The 21,436-nt window shown below is 44.8% G+C and overlaps 1 protein-coding gene and 1 long non-coding RNA gene across 3 annotated transcripts in view; one reads left to right on the top strand and one right to left on the bottom strand.

Annotated features, from left to right (window-relative positions):
• Positions 1 to 15,614, bottom strand: part of pcx (pecanex) — a 78,152-nt gene extending 62,538 nt beyond the window's left edge. The window contains exons 1-5 of the mRNA XM_070527255.1: positions 15,295 to 15,614; positions 8,655 to 8,854; positions 5,695 to 5,912; positions 3,976 to 4,128; positions 174 to 245 (exon numbers count right to left, since the gene is read on the bottom strand). Of these exons, the coding sequence (XP_070383356.1) occupies positions 174 to 245; positions 3,976 to 4,128; positions 5,695 to 5,912; positions 8,655 to 8,854; positions 15,295 to 15,447 (796 nt within the window). The 5' untranslated portion in view covers positions 15,448 to 15,614. The remainder of the gene's footprint in view (positions 1 to 173; positions 246 to 3,975; positions 4,129 to 5,694; positions 5,913 to 8,654; positions 8,855 to 15,294) is intronic.
• Positions 15,615 to 16,078: 464 nt separating this feature from the next.
• Positions 16,079 to 21,436, top strand: part of LOC139050663 (uncharacterized) — a 239,044-nt gene continuing 233,686 nt past the window's right edge. For both annotated transcript variants that reach the window (XR_011509001.1, XR_011509002.1), the window contains exon 1: positions 16,079 to 16,782. This is a non-coding gene — a long non-coding RNA (uncharacterized lncRNA). The remainder of the gene's footprint in view (positions 16,783 to 21,436) is intronic.

Raw genomic sequence — 21,436 nt, 5'->3', positions numbered from 1 at the left:
GCAATTATCATACATATCCTGAGAATATGCCACAACTGTGGCATATGTAAACCGTGAACCTTGGTCAGCAAAGATTTCATCTCAAATCCTCAAATTTTAATAACGCAGCACTGATGTTTCAGAAACCAGCAGTACAACTGTGATATTATGCTGCTAGAAAGCTCCAGACTCACCAAGCTCGTCACCAGTAGACAATCCTGCTGGCGCAGGTAGCATTGAAACGGCCCCAGACTTCAGGTCCGACACTGCACAAGGGGCAACAATGCAATGAACAAGGTTCTTGCATTGAATTGCATAAATAGAAGAACCAAGTGTACATGCTTCTTTCTACTAAACCACTTGCTCATTCATACTCAAGTTTTGCACAGAGCTGGCATGCCATAGTAAGCTTAGTTTATTACCATGTTTGCAGGCATTACTTACTAGTTTCATTAACAATAAATTAGAAGTGGGTGTCTGCAGCGACGCCGCTCTCATCACGGTGATTTTGTTGCAATAAAACAGTGCCGCCATCTGTGATGGCTACAGTGAACACAATGTTTTCGACATTGCTGTGACAGATCGCACCACCACTTTGTTGCAGCAGAATTTGAAATGTTCGACCAATGCTGCTGCATAGAGGCAGTGAGTAAAGTAGGCAATACAGAACCATCAATGTAAACACAATAATTAATAAAACAGCTACTGACATCACTACAATTCGTGCACAGATTATAAAATGATAAAGTACAAGCCATAACAGACGCTGTAGATGGGATACAATAAGTGAAATAAAAATATATTTCAATGTGGTGCATAATTAAGCACATAAGTTTCAAGGAACCTAATAATATGCAAGCGTACAATACTCTGAACACATTTTTATTCTCGAGAAAATATATTTTAGGAATACAGTAGCCAACCGACTTTTTTGGTCCTCACGAAACCAAAAAACAGTCCGAAAAATCAAACAGCCTGAAATATTCGTTGAGCCAAAAAAATAAAATTTATTAGGAACAGAGCGGCCTTAAAAAATCTCTTATAATGCCCTGTCTCATAATGCGCCTGGAGGCAATCAGATTTGCTTGCATTTGCACAAGAGCGATGTCCTGTGTATACAGTCAACAAGAAGGCAACGTTCCGACTGGTGTTGTAGAAGTCGCAGTAATGAGCCATGTTTCTTCGCCCCGCTTGGCACCCACAAAAGGCACAGGAGGTGACGCCGATCACACAAATGCGAAGCCGCATAAACACACAAAAGTTTGTGACGTCTCTGAAATGCACCTTCTCATTGGACACACCACAAACAAAATAGCAACTGAAACTTTAGAAGAACAAAGTACATCCCGCAGTGATTACGACGATAGTGCCGAGCAAAAAAAAGAAAAAAAGAAAAGGTGGTGTACCCTGGAGCATTTTGTTAGCCAAGGGAGAGTGGGCATGGCCTCCTAGACAGAATGGTAAGCGCTCTCTCTGTTGATTGTGTGCACCTTCCAATCTTGGAGGCCATAGAGCGAGCCACTGGAAACTAAGCCAGGCCAAGATCAGGTAGCGTGGCTCGGAACGAGTGATTTGGTCCAGAAAATTGAATTTTGGGGCCTAAGTTCGTCCGAAAAATCAGTCGCGAGGGTGCATTAGCTCTATGGGAACTCTGCTGGTGCATATATGAAGTCCAAAATTTTTAAAAATTTAATTATGGGATTTTACGTGCCAAAACCACTTTCTGATTATGAGGCACACCGTACTGGAGCACTCTGGGAATTTCGACCACCTCGGGTTCTTTAATTTACACCTAAATCTAAGTACACGGGTGTTTTCGCATTTTGTCCCCATCAAAATGCGGCCGCCGTGTCTGGCATTCGATCCCGCAACCTCGTGCTCAGCAGCCCAACACCATAGCCACTGAGCAACCACGGCGAGTTCCAAAATATCCATCAAGTCCAAATTTTCGGAGTCTGAAAAATCTGTTAGCTATTGTATTGACTCTTTTCTTACCACAAAAATATGACCCTTTTTCACGGGGCTAAGAACACTTTGTCACCATATACAATGCTTTAGCATATGATGCAGCATCATAACTTGTAGAGAGCTAGTTGGGGTTTTTAGGCGGGACACAGGACTAAAATCTCAACTTCCGACAGAGATTCATTTTATAATTTTGTTTGTTTTGCATTTCTAAACATATACGGAAGCCTCTATCCAAGTTTGGTTATTACCTACACAATAGAAAAGGAGAAAATCAGCTTTTTTTACATGGTGATGGCACAGATTTCATATCGAAAACGCCTATGAAACCGTATTCGAGATGTGGTCACGAAACGGGAGGGGAGCCTAACAAAGAGTCAATTTACTCGCCAGAAAGTTTGATTTTCAAGCTTTCTAGTGACGAGAGACCTTCTGTTATGCTTCCTAGTGATGAAAGATTTTCTGTTGGAAGTATCAAAAAGCTCTCAAAACAAAATAAAGGCCCATTTTTGGCCACAGCTTGTCTGAATTGCCTGCCGAACCGAAACTGAAGCCTGGGTTGGTGGGAATGAGACCTATGACATTCCATTTTTCCCGCCTGCTAGGTTTAGGTGGCCAACTTTATTTTCATTATTGTCAGCACTAGTCATTCGTATTGCTCTTGATTTTTGTGCTAGTTCATTGTGATCGGCAGGTAGCCGCCACTGTGGTTAGACCATGCCTGCCAAGAAGTCGTCGACACAGAAAAGCTTCAGAATGCTAAAAAGCACTGCAAAACAGAAGCAATTGCCACTGAGCAGTGCTGAGTTGAAGAGGGTCTACTCCATGCAGCAGGGACGTTCAACGGAACATTGTTGCCTGGAGGATAAAATGGCGTTTCGAAGTTTTTGAGTCTATTTTTCTCAGTTCACACTTGTTGGCCAATTCACACTTTTGGGAACACCATTGTTTCGAAACTACGATGATGAAAACTGTTTGCAAGATCATTTTTAGGCTAAAAATTTGTGAGGTACAAGAAGTGATTTTATTTCTAGAGAAGAGGGCATACACTTGCTAGCAATTGCCGCTATCCTGTAACATAGGGCGCCAATTATAAAGGAAGTATTTTTCTAACTTCATAATTTTTAAAACAATATTTTTCTCAAGATGACACACTCATTTGCTCAATGGGACATGAATAACCTTTTTCTCATTTGCGCTATGGCAATTAAATTTTTAACATGTTGTAATGACAAGAAGGAGCATTCTGCCAAATTTTGTTAAAACTGGCATGTTGGTTCAAAACCTTTCGGCCCTGTATCTCCCCTTAAATACATAGGTTGCTAGAAAAATTGTTTAACAGATAATTACAAAAAATTTGTAATGTTGGAAGTTTCCTGGCCACTTGAATGAAAAACCAAAAAATCAATATATCTACAAAATATCAATGTCAAAAGAAATTTAGAATACAGTTGATTTATGTTATTTGAACCTTGATGAGACCAGCAAAATTAAATATACTGAGTTATTCAGCTAGTCAAATAATGCTGAAACACACCTCCTGCTTCACTTGGCAGTATTTTTCCCATTTTAATACGACACCAAATCTTAAAAGCAGCCAGTTTTTTTTTTAGCTCGAAGCTGAAAACAAACCTACCACAGGACATCAGTGCCCCAAAACGAAGTAGAAAGCTAACATGCACCCGAATTTTGTAAGAAAAATGTAGGCTACCTCCAAGTCTGGAACAGAGAAGTGAAACCAGCAAGGTTTATCTCCGGATAGTGGAATTTTATTTACTCTTAATGTCCACCATTATCATTTTCATACAGTACTTCATCACTGTCTACAGACCGCAAAGTGTCGTTCTCCGTATGTTCCATCACGGATTTGATAATCCACATTTATCAAACAACTCCACAACAATCACAAATGGGGTGGTGGCCCATGCCTAGACTAAACAATTCACAAGTTCATCCTGTGACAAGTCCAATTCTCAGAGACGCCAAACAAACAAAGCTTTTACGTAAGCAAAAGTCAGCCGGGACACCCACCTTCCTTCAACACTTCATCGACAAGCCCAAAGTCCGGACTCCCCGGCCCTGGAGCCGCGGAGCCAGTCCCGTGAAATCTCCTCTCCTGCTTAACGGAGGCTGAGCCACCTGAACTGCCTGAACTGTTCCGATGATGCACATCCACTTGGAGGTCTGGACAGTGACGGAACACAGAGGGCCAAAGGGATCGATTACAGATGCTCCGACATTCCCTTATGGTCAAGACACAGAAGCCCAGTCAAGCAAGTGTGCGGCAACAAATTAGTCCAAACCACCGAAATAATGATGCCTAAAACGTACTGCATACATGTTGAGACACCTCTGACTGAATTTGTGCTCCAAAATTTATTATTATGCTCAAAGAGAGAGAGAGAGAAAGGCAAAGAAAAGACAGGGAGGTTAATCCGAGATTACCTCCGGTTGGCTACCCTGTGCTGGGGGAGGGGCAAGGGGATGCAATAGGTGAGAGAGAGAAGGATAAAAAAAAGAAAAGAAAAACCTAAACACACACGCACGCACGTAAACACGAACTGTTTCTGTGGGCACTGTCACGCAATTATGCTCAAAATGTGCTACTATAAGAAGGAGCTAGAACGTCTTTGGAGGGGCTCTTGTTTGCGACAACAGTATGTGATCATGTAGTGGACAACCATGTTTAGTTCTGTTTAAATTTAAATCTGGCAAATTTCTCAAGTGGCTGCGAATTTCCCAAGCACACCTGCCATGTAACAGCCAACTATGCTACAGTAGTGCACCTGAGATATCTTTTAGAAATAAAGCACTGAAAATTCAGTTATGGGGTTTAATGTCGTGAAACCTGCACAGTGGGCTATAGGGGATGCCACATATAAGTCGAGGGGGGGGAGGGGGTCATCACAAACTCGTTCCAACTGTTTTTGCAAAGCACACCTATGCCTAAGAACATGAGCATTTTTGCACTCCCCCACCCCCCCACCCCCGGAATGCAATTACTGCAGCAGGGAATCGAACCCACGGCCTCATGGTCAGCAGCAATACGCCCTTGCCAGTGAGCCAACGTGGCAAGCCGAGAAATGAAATAAAATCAAAATTTGTTGATGCATGAAAACTTGGCAAGAAATTGTTGATATGTTGTACTGTTGTATCTTTTCAATGATTATGAGGCAGCAAGAAATGTATTAAAACTAAACGTAGCACCAGCAGGGTTAAGTAGAACCTGAAGAGGGATGTGCGTCTACAGAATTCACTCATGCAAGACTCGTAATTTGTTTGGTGGAATCGTGCCAAACCATGGACAATGTTAGGAACCATTGACGACATGCTCTACACACACATTTATTCCACCCTCATAACCACTGATCGAGTTCCATTTTATTGTTCATCGCTCCAGCTGTCAATGTTGCTTAAATCACCACTGAAGCTAACTATTTTGTAAAGTAATTTTCGTGAAACATTTCCAAGTTTATGACCTACAAAGTGTGGGTTCCAAGTCTTAGACGAGGGCACATCTTACAAGTAAATACGGTATATACTAACATGCCCATATTCCAGCTCTCAGGGACAGTCACCTACGAGCTACTTTCTCACTAATCTCTTTTTGCATCCATGCCATAGACTGGCTTTCTTTTTTCAGCCACTTCTGAAAATTTCACAGCCATTCTTTTATATTATATATATATATATATATATAAATATATATATCTGCCAACCCTGATAGCTGTACTAGTGTATGCCACTCACCGATTCCACAGACGCCAGTGTGCGACTTCATCTCGAAGTCATCAGAGCGGGCCAGTCGCCCCAGCAGCTCCATGGAGGCAGTGGAAGCCACCGCGCTGCCCGGGTGGATCTGGGCCTGGGCCCCATCATTGAAGGAGTTTCGTGAGCTGCATTGCACGGGTGGCGTCTCCTCATCCGGCCGCTGCTTCAGGACGGCCATTTCAATGTGCTCCGAATCCCTGCAACGGGCACCCCGTCGTCATCAGTCTAGTTAGAACAATGCCTTAACCTGGATGAGCTGGTTCACCTTGCTTTACAGCATTTACGGTTCTTTAACAGCATCAAATACAATTACAGAGAACAGGACAGGCAAATAAAGGCCAACTGCAATGAAATTTCACCTTGAATAAACATGTTATTAAACAAGCAATGGAACAGATATGGAAGCAATCAAGGTAATGCTGCAGGGATGGTAATTGTCAAATTTCACAGGGAAGCTTTTAAAGGAAGTTTCACAAAGGCTTTCATGCGGTGGCAATGTGGTCAGCCATCATCATCAGCAGCAGCAGCCTGGTTACACCCACTGCAGGGCAGAGGCCTCTCCCATACTTCTCCAACTACCCCAGTCATGTACTAATTGTGGCCATGTCGTCCCTGCAAACTTTTTAATCTCATCCGCCCACCTAACTTTCTGCCGCCCCCTGGTACGCTTCCTGTCCCTTGGAATCCAATCCGTAACCCTCAATGATCCTCGGTTATCTTCCCCCCTCATTACATGTCCTGCCCATGCCCATTTCTTTTTCTTGATTTCAACAAAGATGTCATTAACTAGCTGGTCAGTATCAAATGTCAAACCCCCAGCAATGCAATCTGCAACCAGGGCATTGGTGAGAATGTGCCACCATATGCCAACACTGCAATGCAGGAACGTGCATTAGTTATGATGAAGAGTACAGAAGCACTAAACTCAGATATAATGAAGCATTTGAAAAGGCCGGGGCATAGCAAAGGCACTCCTTCGGACAAGTGAAGAACTTGCAAAGTCTTGGGTAGATTCTGGGCAGTGGAAGCACAGCCCCCTGGGAATTCAAAGGGTGCAGTAACTGCCTTACACAGCTTCGCTTCCCTTGTTGTATGAGCTGCTTGGACTGGCATACACCTGAGAAAGTTTCTTTCTTACTGATAATCATTGAACAGCACCTCACCAGTTGATGCAGGCACCAAGTAGTTCAAACGGATATGACGCAGTTATATATACTATGTACAGCAGGGTGTTCTTAAAGGGAACACCTAGCTGACAATATGGCCAATAGAACTGAAGAACTACTACTTTAATGAGACAAAAAAAGAAATGCCTGACGGGTCATATCAGGCTGACATTTACACGTGATAGCATGCATGCCTTCAAGAACACAATTTAGATGAAACTATGCAGCAAATCACTAAGTGAATGTACCCTTAACGACAAGCCATCAAGTACATCATGTTTCCATTACATGATTGGGAGGGGGTAATCAATCTTGTAGAGGTATTCATACAAACCAGTCAATCACTGGTCATTCTGTTCACTGTAATGCCACCTGGTGCTGAACAGTGATGGTGGTGGCTCTCAGGCTTCTCTTCTAATAATAATAATATATGGGGTTTTACGTGCCAAAACCACTTTCTGATTATGAGGCACGCCGTAGTGGGGGACTCCGGAAATTTCGACCACCTGGGGTTCTTTAACGTGCACCTAAATCTAAGTACACGGGTGTTTTCGCATTTCGCCCCCATCGAAATGCGGCCGCCGTGGCCGGGATTCGATCCCGCGACCTCGTGCTCAGCAGCGTAACACCATAGCCACTGAGCAACCACGGCGGGTAGGCTTCTCTTCTGCTTTATACCAAGAGTTAGGCACACATTTGAATCAGTGAAAGCCATCCAGAATTTGACGAGACAAAGAGACTCATTAAGCCAAGGAAATACACTACAAGAACACTTCTGAGCCAAAAGTTGTTGAATGCCAACCTGCCCAAACACAGTGACAGGTAAATGGAGAATTTCACAAGTGTCTCGGCAAAGCTACAAGCTTGAATCCACTTATATAATAAACAAAAACAAATGTACCAGACGATAGCAAATGACAACCTAAGAATTCAGTGGCATTTACACCACTGTCCAACTCACAGAATTTGTTTAGATACACTCATTTCTGTAATGTCTTAATTAATGGAGTTAAACTTCTGTCAACGTCAGTGTCTCTCATAAATTGTTTTGGACATCAGTGGCACAGGGTGCCGGTGCAATGTAGTCTTGCGGATGGAGCTTGTAGAGTAGAACTTCGTTAAAATTAAGCAGCAACTGATGTGAAAATATGTTCGTTACATGCAATAATCGCTAAAAGCACGCACACTTACATCTGTGAATAAGAATTCAAGATTGAGTCAATGCGAAAGACATACAAGTGTGAGTTGACTCTGTCGGACCAGCAAGGGGTCTCTCCTGAATTTCGATAGCCCAATGGTGGCTTGCCATGCCAGTACATGGCATATAAACAGTGCTGAATTATTAATTCACTTTGCACCATAGTAATCACATGGGTTCAGCACATGTGCTAGCTGGTTGCGAGCCAGCCAAGCCATTGGCCAAAATATGCATGTACATCCAGCATGTACTATTCCAAATAGTTTTTGCCAAATATTTGAAATTTTTACTACAAGAATACATACTATGAGCTGCTGAGCAAACAAATATTCAATACACTACAGCCACTGTTGTCTTGGATCTCGCATTTTTGATCCCACTATAGTGGCAGAATACTCACTGAAATAAAGCACGGCCAACCAAATATCAGATTTACTTGAGTACATCCACGTTCGTTCCCCAGGTTGTTGCTAAATGTAGATATGACCTGGAACTCCTATCAATGACTTGAGTGTAGCGCGTAACAGAACAGATAGGAAACAACCAACACGAACAAGCATCACAACAGTGCTTACTTTTTTGAGCCATGGCCCTGCGAGCTTTGTCCAGTATGGTCTGCGGACACGGACCGGTTTGAATCATCGCTTGACTCTTCGATGCACTCCCCACTGTCAAACATTTGGTGAAGCCGCACGTTGATGATCTTGAGTGTCGCAAACAGCGCACCCACAATGGCCGCATAGCACAGCCACACAGGCAATGCTGGCCTGAGGAACTGGGGAAAAAAAAGGCAAAGGATCCTTGAAATTGAAATTATGAAATTATGGGGTTTTACGTGCCAAAGCCACTTTCTGGTTATGAGGCACGCATTAGTGGGGGACCCCGGAAATTTCGACCACCTGGGGTTCTTTAACGTGCACCTAAATCTAGGTACACGGGTGTTATCGCATTTTGCCCCCATCGAAATGCGGCCGCCGTGGCAGGGGTCAAAGAATCGTTGATTGCTTTATTCAGTCATTCATGAGATTCAATGTCCCAAAGCAACACTGGAGCCAGGAGTGAAACTGAAGTATAGCATTAGGAATTAATTTTGGAGCCCCCCCCCCCCCCCTGGTTGCATAATGCCCACCTAAATCCCAGCACATGAGCTTTAGCATTTCGCTCGTGCCAGAATGTGGCTACTACAGCTAGGTTTCGAACCTGCAACCATGTGCTCAGCAGCAGAACGCATGGCCACTGAGCCACCTCAACTGGAAAGACAGTAAACGAAATAATTTAGATTTATAGACTGCCATTTGCGGTATTCTAGAACGTTCCCCTACTCAACACACCACCTCGACTTAAGAAAGTGGATGGCAGTGCCATACGACAGAAGTGGCTGGCAATTGTGCTTCATTGACATGTATTTATTTATTTATTTATTTATTTATTTATTTATTTACATTACCCCTAAGGGCCCTCACATGATGGTATTACATAGGGGGGGGGGGGGTACAAACATGAAATATACACAAGAAATAAAACTACATAAAATAAACATACACACAAGGAACATAAAATAAATAGATATGAACAAGGGGTAAATGCACTTAGTCATGAAAACACAAGAACATTTACATAATATGTTAATATGTCCATATAGGCATAAGTAATATCTAATCTGCTACCACTAACCGTTTTCTTGCAACAAAGTTTGGAAAGATGGTAGGTTAACTTCAGTAGCTATGCGTGATGGTAGGTTATTCCATTCTATTATTGTGCGAGGAATAAATGATTTTGCGTAGAGCGACGAGCGGCACATTACGCGTTTTACTTTGTTAGCGTGGTCACGGCGCGGGAAAACTGCAGGGGGTGGTGAAAAGAAGTCTTCGTGAAGCGTGGAATGGTGATAAAGTGATTCCATGGCAATTCTTGAGACACGTAGTACCTTGTTTCGTTGACGGGCAGTGCCATGGTCAACTAGGTAGAGTAGAGTAAGAGCTTTGAATGGAGGAATGTCTGAGAATATCAGGGCATGGATTCTCTGCAGGCTTGCTCATCTGATTCCATGAAATTTTATTTTTTGTCCATTTAAAGGGACACTAAACAGAAATACTAAGTTTGTGCATATAGATGAAGTATTATGACAAAAACAGTTAAGTTTGAGGTATGAGGTTGATTAGTAGAAAAAAAAAAGAAATGAAGGACAGACTGCCACTCTTTTCTTAATTTCATACCAAAACCTTAGCACCGATAGGTCAGTGTGATGCCACTAGTTTCCATGTATTTTTTTTCCATATCCATGCCATCGTGGTGCAGTAAGATTTCTTCAAATTTGCCATGCTTCAGTGATTGGATCACTCAGAGTGCAATGTAGCCCATCTCTACCAATACAAAAATTAACAGGGTCCAATTAAACCCTGTCAAAATTTACTTCGCAGCAAGCCAATGCGGGAAGTTCAAGGAAGTGTCGCCAACCGCCTTTTGTCTTTGCATCTTTCTTGACTTACGAAAGCTTCCTCTCACGGTAAGACTGGCTTGTTTCTTTTTGTATAGTAAAAAGGGTAATTGACTAGTATGACTCAACATATCTTTCTCTTTGCCGGCCCTTTAAATTTTTTCTTCATTTCTTGAGACGTCAAGTGGAGGCTTGGACTAAAGGCGAAGAGAAGCTGGCAGAGGCTATAACCCCTCAATCCTAAGTCGTACCAGTGACCTCCGGTGTACCACAGGGTAGTGTTTTGGCACCGGTATTATTATTACTTTTTGTAAACAATCTGCCTTCATCTGTTAATGTCGGATGCAGGTTGTTCACTGACTGCATTCTGTACAAAGAAATCAATTCCCATGATGACCACGTCACCTTAAATACAGCCTAAGAGGCAGTTGCAGTGTGGTGCAGTGACTGGAAAATGCACATTAACGAAAAAAAGTCCACTCTGTTATCCATAACTAGAAAAAAACATTCATCCAATTTTAATTATACCATTAATTCAAATAACATTTCTATAAGAGAGCATAAATACCTAGGTGTCATACACAAGATCTATGATGGTATTCTCATGTTCACTACATCACATTACCCGCACAAAAAAGATTGCCTTTTCTAAAAAGACGATTACAGCTAGCACCAACAGACACGAAGTCACTGGCCTATAATACACTTATCAGACCCATCCTGGAATACACAAACACTCCTTGGTTTCCATACACAAAAAAACTAACCAACAGGCTCAAAGGAGTTGAAAGTAGTTAGGGTCATTTTTAACAAATTTAACCAAACAGATTCACCCACCGAACTGCTTACGAAGGCTGCATTACTAATCATAAAAAATGGGGCGAAATTGGCGCACTTAAAGGTAACGTACCAACTGTTACACAACCATCTAAGTATAGACATGTCCCGTTATATTAGGCAGTCCACATCGAGAACTACCTGCCAGAAACATTGCCACACCCTTGTGTCTTACAAATTCCATACAAATGCCCTCACTCTCATTTTTCCCCTGGTAATCACAGAACGGAATAAGCTGACCCCCTCCATTACCAGTAGCCCATCTTTAGCTCGTTTCTCTAAACACATCGAAAGCGATTGGCTAGCTTCGCAATTTTGAAACAGCGTTGTGTTTTGCGTTTGTCCTCATATTAGCCAAGTGCTAATATCATTTTGTCTGTGCAATTTTTATAGACTTTGTTGCATGCTTTACAGCGCTCAATTGCGTGACATTTTGTTGTGTGTTTTTTTTTTTCCTTGTACTAAATTCCTTGTCTCTTTTTTTGTCCTCCTGTTAAAATGCCCATTGAGATGGAGAGTATTTATAAATTAATTAATTAATTAATTAATCTTGATGGGACAGTGGCTATGACATTCTGCAGCCGGGCGCAAGGTAGTGGGTACCATTCCCAGTTATAGCAGCTGCATTTCAATGGGGACGAAATTCAAAAACTTTGAGTTCACAGATTTAGGTGGATGTCAAAAGAAAACACAGGTGGTCAAAACTGGTCTGGATCCCTCCATTACAGCGTCCTTAATGACCCACTGTGCAATTATACTCTACAATTTATTTCATTTAGCCCCCCTCAATATATAATGAACTTCTCATCCATGATGAACTAAGAGCACTGAAAGAAGCAATGGCTCATGAAGCACACATAGCAGTTCACGTCATAGTGCTCGGGACAGACAAACTAGCAATGAGGTGACACATCGGATGTGAAAGACAAATGTTGCAAGGAAGCTGGCAACCTATTTTTTGGCAACGTTTCCGATATCACAAGAATAAATTAAAGAAGTACAGCTCAGCCACAGAAGAAAAATTGCAGTGAGGCATCTGCCTGAGGAACCCCACCTTCAGCTCCCCATGATAGTCTAGGTTTGCAATGTGCCAATTTCTGTGTTGACATAATCCCCAATGTGTCATAACAGAAGCCTGAAACATACAGTGTCAATGATGCTGAAGGTTGCACAGATCTCGAAAACTTTTAGAGCACTATTTTTCTGTTAACAGTGGTTAAAGTCTTAAAGGCTCCAGGGCATTAGCGGTCATTGCTTACTTCAACCATATTGAGCTTATGTATGTATACTTTTGCACGAACCCAGTGACCCAAGTTGCCTACCAGCTAGGGCCACTACATATGTGCTTGTGGTGATGATGTCATCATGGTCATTCCATCGTCCTCATTACAGCTTCGTGATTTGCTTCTCGTCATGTCGTGGTCGTCGCGCCTTCTATGCGAAACCAGTGGCCCAAGTTGCCTAATAGCTCGAGCCATTAGGTATGTGCTCACGATGCCTTTACAGTCACTGCATTGTCGTCATCCAACTGTCGCCATGCTGTCATCGTCATGCATTTTTTGTCCCACTGCTGTCATGACACCGTTGCGGTCATTCTATCGTCGTCAATCCAGCTTTGTGATCTGACTCTCTTTATGCTGTTGTCATCAGACAGGCTTCATGATGCAGTCATCATCATACACTTGTTGCCATCCCATTGTCCTCATAGCATTGTCATGCAATCGTCATCATGCATACGTTGTCATACCATCGTCGTGGTTCCAATGTCATAGTTCTAACATCTTCATGTCATCATGCCATTGTCATCACACCATCTTTTCTGTTCTGTCGATGTCAATCTTTCCTTGCCCATCAATCATCATAACGTTGTTGTCGTTCCATCACGATTATGCCGCCGTTGTCATGCCGTCGTCATCAGACAGTGTCTATCGTGTATTCACTGTCAGACCATTGTGGCTATACTATCATTGTCATCATCGACTCCTGTCATGCCGTTGTTGTCACGCCATTGTCATCATGCGGGCTTCATGCTACAATCGTCACCTCATTGTCCTCATATCATGGTCATGCCATCGTCATCACGCATGTGTTGTCGTAATGTTGCCATGATGCCGTCGCGGTCATTCCATCGTCGTCATTCTAACTTCGACATCTGACTCTCGTTGCGCCGTCCCGCTTTCGTTTTACCATCGCCATCCCTTCAGTAATGTAATTCTTCTGTCATCATACTGCATTTGCCGATCTATTGACATCATTCATTCTTCGTCATTCTATCGTAATCGTCCTGTCATCATTCAATCGAGATTATCTTGCCACTTTCCTCCCATTGGCGTCATTGTATTGTCATAAGACAGTTGCTATCATGCATCTGTTGTCGTACCATTGTGATCATCCCACTGTCCTAATGTCTTTGTCACGCTGTCATCGTTCAGCATCTTCATCTCACTGTCGTCATACCCCATCTGTATGTTCTAGAGACATTACACAGCTGCCGTCATGCCACAATGCTACTGTGCAACCTTGGCAAGCGAGTGGCATAGCAAAGTACAACAATGCCGGAGTATGCCGCATATAGCCAAAGAAAGGGAAGTCTTGGAATGTCCACTACATGTTTATACAAACATGACATCAGGAAGTAGTGCGCTACACATCGCACAAATTTAATTGCATTACTGTCAACAGTCATCATTAGACGAGTTCTGATGTATTTAGTTTTGCAATTCTGCTATCATCAGTATGTGTCCACTATGGTTAGGAATCGAATTTACAACCATGTGCTCAGCGCAAGAATTCCACAGCCACTAAGGCGGCGTAGCGGGTGTCCGTATTTGTTGAATGAGAATACTTGCTACATCATGATGGTCTACGATATATTGGATCATTTTAATTTTATCAATTAGTTTTTCTGTCACACCTGAAACTATATTAAAAACTAAATATAAATGGTTCCAAATTCAATGTGCACGGTTAAAGCTTTTGCACTGAGGTGCTACGGGCATCACATCTATAATGTTTCAGGATAGCTGGACTGCTAAATATCTTGGGTGCATCAGCCAATATGCCCTCCAGTAACAACTTCATGTGAAGAAGCACCAATTTATTTCACTGAACACTTAGCGTATGCAACTAAATTTGTTTAAACAGTGCTTCTATTTATAAATGCACATTCATGTGAATTTCGACACACTGAGGTACAATGCTGATATCTCACTGTGAGTCATGATGCTGCGCTGTTACTCTAAAGTTTGTAGCCTTACTTGTTTTGTGCGAATACGTGCGAGGTATAAAAAAAATGCACAACGCACTTGGCCGGATTCACTACGTCTAGCCCCTCGAGATGACTGGCGAGAAACTGTACATACCCGACAGGTACACCATACATTTGTGCACATGAATCCCAAAGAAACTTCGAGATATATGCAGTAACGTCGACAAAGAGCCTAAACTGCAGCATATGTAAACGCACGTGCAACGTGCAATGTCAACGCTGCAGTGAATCCAGCGATGAGCAATCGAGCTGCCCAATAGAGCGCTGCTATAATTGAACCCTCATTACAAGGAGGCTCGTTTAGAAGCTAAAAGCAGTGATACAATTTGCACAAATATTGCAAATCATTGTATCAGACAAGTAATCAGCTTCAGGGCCAACTCCAGTTACACTTCTTTTCACCGTGTCTTATCTGCTGCAGGAGGTGTGCTCCACCGTGTCACTTATGCTAAACACCGACTTGCAACAAGTGGCTGCTCACAGCCATTTCAGAACTAACGTTTCCTAACTAACGCGAAAAAAAGTGTAACCGCGAGCATCCGGTTACGCGTAACGCTGAAATGACATCAAGCCTACATATAACAAGGTGTAGCACGCTTTGAGCACACAGCGAGGAGGGGACAACAGCACACAGGTCACGGTGCAACCGGAGGCACTTCGGAGGGTCTCTCACCATGTGCAACGAGAACGGCAGGCACAACAGGAACAACCAGAGGTAGAGGTGCAGAATGTTGGACTCATGGTCTTGCCTCGGATCGTAGAACCAGCCTCCCGTGAAACTAGCCCAGACCCCTTGACGGAGTATCTCCAATGTTTGGGAACCCATCTACGGGTGCACCTCGCGCCGTTGCGAACGAGTCCGTATTCTGTGTCCGCCTATCATTTCGCTGCTCGCCTTCCAACGGTCACTCATCGTGTCCGTACAGGCCTCAAACAAATGCAATTTCCCAATGGGTTCATTGCACAGTGATGGGAACGACACTCCATGACTCCATTTACAAGTAAAAAAAAGAAAGTTAACTGTGGCGAGCGATGCTATGCCGTTGCGAATGTCGGCTACTTGCTGAGGGTTACAGTTTTGATACGGTTTCGGTTTCGGAATCGTTGTAGCTTGTTTGGATGGGCTCTTAGTGTTACATAAATTTACTTGCTCTGAAATCACAGACCGAAACAGAGCTATAAAATGAATGTTTACCAAGGTACATGCAGATTATGTTATGTAACGCCGTCGCCTACGATAATTACAGTCTGACTTTGAAGGCTTCGAGCAGGGTTGGTCATGTACCTCACACATCCTACGTTGAAAACAGAAATGCGTGACCACCACGCTCTCCCAGCCGATCAGCACTTCAGCAGCAGACGAAATGGACATATCCACTAGGTGGCCACTTGCAGAATACCCACACTGCTCAAGTAAACTTCTGAGGAACGCTATGTCCGAGTTAACGCATTCCTCGACCAAGCTAGCGGTCTTCTAAGGACTTCTTTGTGAGCGTCAGCAGCTGGTAGGCGTGCACGGAGTAGGAAACTTGCTTTTGAATCGCAGTTCGTGCGGAGCGAACGACCATCCGGTGTTCCGCAGCCAACATATCCGCATCTCTTTACGCGCGCTATCTCGCTCGGCGCGGGTTAGTACACGAGAAACACTCGGGATGACGTAGCTCGAATGACGACGATGCCGCGACCACGCCGGCAACGCGAACTTGAGCTCATACCCAGCAGCCATAAAGCTGGTAAGCACAGCGACCCCGCCGGCGTAGGAGGCTGGATATAGATAGATAGTGGAAAGACTCATATTGGTTCATGTTCGCAAAGAATGCTTCGCATTAAAATCGTTTCGCCGAAAGCGCCGCACAACGCCTTATCAGCGATTCCGAAACCATGACGCAGCGTAGCCGGTTCGACGGTTCTGCGGTTTGACGGCATAGTGTGTTCGAGTTTTATCGGTGGTTAGGTGGTGAAAAGAAATCTTGTCGGCAGCGCGCAGCCTCGCACATATCGATAGTCCTTCTGCGAAGTGTCATTCGAACTGAGTGAAGCATTTTGTGGCTGTGTTCTCTGCTTTGGGCGATGGAACAACGGATACATGCTCCGTGGACAACGGCGTCAGTGAAATTTTTGTGCTCGGGAAATTTCTATCGAGACGACTGCATCTTGCCAGGTACGATCATGTTCTCTTCTCTCTGCCTGTTGTTCCAAAAGCAATGTCGGGACCGAATTTCTGCGCAGCTAGCTGTAGACCTTATTTCTTGCTGTTTCACAGGGTTGTCTCATACGCACAATTGTATTAACATGAAAAGTTCTCAATCATGTCCTTGATATGCGAGATGCGTGTAGGCGCGTAATCTTGACATTGTGACAGGTAATTGCTTTTTTTAACATAGATGCGCGTAGATTATATTACGCTGTGGTATATACGTCACAGTCGGAGTTTTCGGTACCCACTGAACTCTACCGGCGCTTCACAGGCAGCGCGCCATGTTCGTACACTCCGCAGTAAAATGCGGCGCGCACTGCAGCAGCTGCGCGTCGAATAAATTGTGCCATGCGCTGTCGTGTGTCGCAGCAACCACTTCGAAGTAAAATAAGATTAGCTAAGGACGACGCAGTGGAAGGAGGAGGAGGAGGAGGAAACAACTTTATTGACACCAAGGACTGGGCCAGGTGAGGAGGGGATGGGGGTCAGGGGAAGAGGAAGACGGTGGGCCCTCAAGACGCTCTAGATGGCCGAAAGTCCGTGTGCTTCGGCGACCCCATATATGGCCCAGCATACGATCCTGCGTTGGTATTCCGGCCGTGAGCTGCGCAGAGCAGCCTCCCAACGCTCACGTCGCTTAGCTGCCTCAAAGGGGGGAGTATGTTTGTTTCGACAATAACCATAAATATGATTAAATTCGGCTCGCGGTCTCGAGCAGTGACGTCAGTGGGGTAAGGCGTCACCCGGACGAATTAGAGAATGGATGAAAGGAGAAATCAAACTGCTCGTTTGGAGTCGACGGCAAACGACATACTCAACCTGGGAGAGAGATTTGTGAGGGTAGAGGGTAGCTCATGCGGGAATTGCGGTAGTGTAATTTCATGATAGGTAAGTAGGCATTCCTGCGCGCTGCGAAAGGAAGAGAGACAGTCCACAGCCCGGTTGCTGAGTGCTCGCGCTTGTTCGTGGGAGGCTGTATTCCCGGATGCCCACAGTGCATGTGCTGGAACCCATAGGATGGTGACGAAGCGTTAAGCGACTTTCTCAAGAAGGACACGGCGTTCTTTTGGGGCCGTGGACAAGCCGACACCTTCTACACCCTCATCTGCTTGTTGACAACACCTCAGATATTACGCCACTTCAATCCATCTGCACCAAGTCAAGTTCGCACAGACGCCAATGGCTGCTACCTGGCTGCTATCCTAGCCCAACAGCAAAATGGAGTCAAGCGCGTCATTCCCTGCACCTGTCACCTCTTGTCCCCTTCAGAGAGCAATTTTTGTATCACCAAGCGCGAGTGCCTCGCTGTGGTGTGGGCAGGGTCTAGATTTTGCCCTTATTTGTTTGGCCGCCCATTTTCGGTCATCATGGGCTACCACGCCTTGCTGGTTATAGTCACTGAAAGACCCGACTTACCGCCTTGGTCGCTAGACACTCAGACTTCAAAATATTCTTTCGCGGGGATATACAAGTCTGGCTGGTTATATCTAGATGCTGACTACTTGTCTCGTCATCCCGTCGATAATCCTGACAACAACGAACAGGATGCCGACACTTGTCTTCTGGCCATGTCCGACTTTCGCGTCATTGTTACTGAGGAGCGAAAGGTGACTCTCTCCGGTGGATCATTGAGCGCTTGACCTCTGGGAATGTTTGTGATCCATGACTACATCTTTTATCGATACAACATCGGCTCTAATGGACCAGATTTACCTCTAGTTGTCCCTCGTCATCTCCATTCTACTGTTCTTGCTGAGCTCCACGACGCACCCACTGTCTGACACCTTGTTACCTCCCGCATTTACGACAGAGTTCGACGTCGCTTATTCTGGCCAGGCCTTTACCGCTCTATGCGACGTTACGTTGCGACTTGCGACTCATGTCAACGTCGAAAGAGGCCATGTGCACAACCTGCTGACCACAATCATCAAATTGATGTTCCCACGGAGCCTTTCTTCCGTGTTGGCATGGACTTTCTTGGCTCCTTCCCTAGGCCCATAAAAGGGAACAAATGGATAACCGTTGCCACAGACTATGTGGCGCGCTATACCATTACACGTGCACTGTTCATTAGCTAAGCTAAAGATGTAGCAGTCTTTTAAATCGATAACTTTACTAACCCCGTCGAGCTGAGTTTCGCTGTCACAAATAATTTGACCTTAATTTGACCGCAGCTGCACCATAGCCTTGGCAACACATCACGTGACTCGCCGCGCCGAGCTCCGCCGCGGCCGCTGGCTTGGCACACGTGCTTTCCGCAGCTGGGTCGCCGCCTGACCACGTGACTCGTTGCGCGACTGGCTAAGAGGAGCGCCGCGCTCGCCTAGTCAGTGCTAGTTTGGCCATGGATGAAAGCGAGACTGGGCCGTCTTTTCTGAGCGTTGCGCGGGAGCGGGAGGCTTTGAGCAGTCGTCGCCAAGCGGCGTCTGACCACCCCGCGGATATCGCCCGGCGAGCTGCTTCACTGGCGAGGGTCTGGAATGGAACAGTCGTCGCACCGCCGAGATCAATTTAACGACCGCGTTCGCGCCCTGTCCGTTTGTGCTTCGACGCTGCGCGTAGCGGCTCCACAGCCACCGTAGTCCTCCATAAAGCAAGCAACAAAATCCCAATAAAGAAAGGCGTCAGGCAGGGAGATACGATCTCTCCAATGCTATTCACAGCGTGTTTACAGGAGGTATTCAGAGACCTGGATTGGGAAGAATTGGGGATAAATGTAAATGGAGAATACCTTAGTAACTTGCGATTCGCTGACGATATTGCCTTGCTTAGTAACTCAGGGGACCAATTTCAATGCATGCTCATTGACCTGGAGAGGCAAAGCAGAAGAGTGGGTCTAAAAATTAATCTGCAGAAAACTAAAGTAATGTTTAACAGTCTCGGAAGAGAACAGCAATTTACAATAGGCAGCGAGACACTGGAAGTCGTAAGGCAATACACCTACTTGGGGCTGGTAGTGACGGCGGATCCGGATCATGAGACGGAAATAATCAGAAGAATAAGAATGGGCTGGGGTGCGTTTGGCAGGCATTCTCAGATCATGAACAGCAGGTTGCCATTATCCCTCAAGAGCAAAGTATATAATAGCTGTGTCTTACCAGTACTCACCTACGGGTCAGAAACCTGGAGGCTTACGAAAAGGGTTCTACTCAAATTGAGGACGACGCAACGAGCTATGGAAAGAAGAATGATAGGTGTAACGTTAAGGGATAAGAAAAGAGCAGATTGGGTGAGGGAAGAAACGCGAGTTAATGACATCTTAGTTGAAATCAAGAAAAAGAAATGGGCATGGGCAGGACATGTAATGAGGAGGGAAGATAACCGATGGTCATTAAGGGTTACGGACTGGCTCCCAAGGGAAGGGAAGCGTAGCAGGGGGCGGCAGAAAGTTAGGTGGGCGGATGAGATTAAGAAGTTTGCAGGGACGGCATGGTCACAATTAGTACATGACCGGGGTTGGTGGAGACGTATGGGAGAGGCCTTTGCCCTGCAGTGGGCGTAATCAGGCTGATGATATATATATATATATATATATATATATATATATATATATATAAACTATATTTGGCAGAACTATAATTCAGCGGGTATGCGCCAGTGGGGACGACGCTGAAGTAGCGCGGGTTTTTTAGGTGAAGCGGGGGAAACGAAGAAGACGTTGTTGTTGTTCCCTTGGACGACTGATAAAGTGCGTTTCTTGGCGGTGCTGCTACGCATACTCGTCGATCCCACGTCGTTACAATATATATATATATATATATATATATATATATATATATATATATATATATATATATATATATATATATATATCGCGTTTACCACTAAACCACCGCTGGTTTTTCACTTCTTTATTGTTATCGTCTTTAACGTACTCGCTCTTTCTTCATTTAATTTATCTGTAATACGGACGGCAAAGCGTGGAAACTAAATTGAGGTAAAACAATTGCAATAAATATTTTTCTACGACGCATGCGTCCTGGCTATCGAGTGAGGGACCGCCAGGAAGGAAGCATGCCGTATCTGTTCCACCGCAAGCGCGTGGGAATTCATCAAAAGCATCTGCAGAATCTGACGCTGGGCGCAACAGGTTTGACGGAATGGAGCCGAACGGTGGGAAACACCATTGCTCCACCTGGCGACAGAGGGCGGTGGCAGCGGCAGTGAGAACACACGAATAAAGACGATCCCGGCGTGCTGCAAGTTCCGGTGCGCTGGTCGTGAATGACGTGCAAGCGTGCGCAGGTTCTTCGATTTCAATTTGTTGAGGTTTGCGTGCAGCCCGTGTAGTTATTATGTTACGCCTCCTCTTGTTTCGCCCTCTAGTGGCAGTCAGCTGGCGCTCTCCCACGCCTTCGCTTGCGCCGCTGACAACATGTATCGTTGTGTAATGAGCGATAACCGTCTGCGATGCGGCCAATCCATCAGGTGGAGCGCCTGTCTTGTGGACGCGACCGAGACGGTGGAGGATAAGCTACGGTCGGGCCATGGCAGTTCGTTCGGTCACCGCTAGGAGTCGCCGCGTCCCCGCTCGACCGTACAGGAACGATGTAGAGGAGACACCTTCTTACTCTCACCCCCTCCCCCATTTTTTTCTTTCGTTTAGCTCCAGTGTTGG

This window comes from Dermacentor albipictus, chromosome 10 (assembly GCF_038994185.2).
Source record: "Dermacentor albipictus isolate Rhodes 1998 colony chromosome 10, USDA_Dalb.pri_finalv2, whole genome shotgun sequence".
Lineage (NCBI taxonomy): Eukaryota > Metazoa > Arthropoda > Arachnida > Ixodida > Ixodidae > Dermacentor > Dermacentor albipictus.
This window is presented reverse-complemented; position numbering and strand designations above follow the sequence as displayed.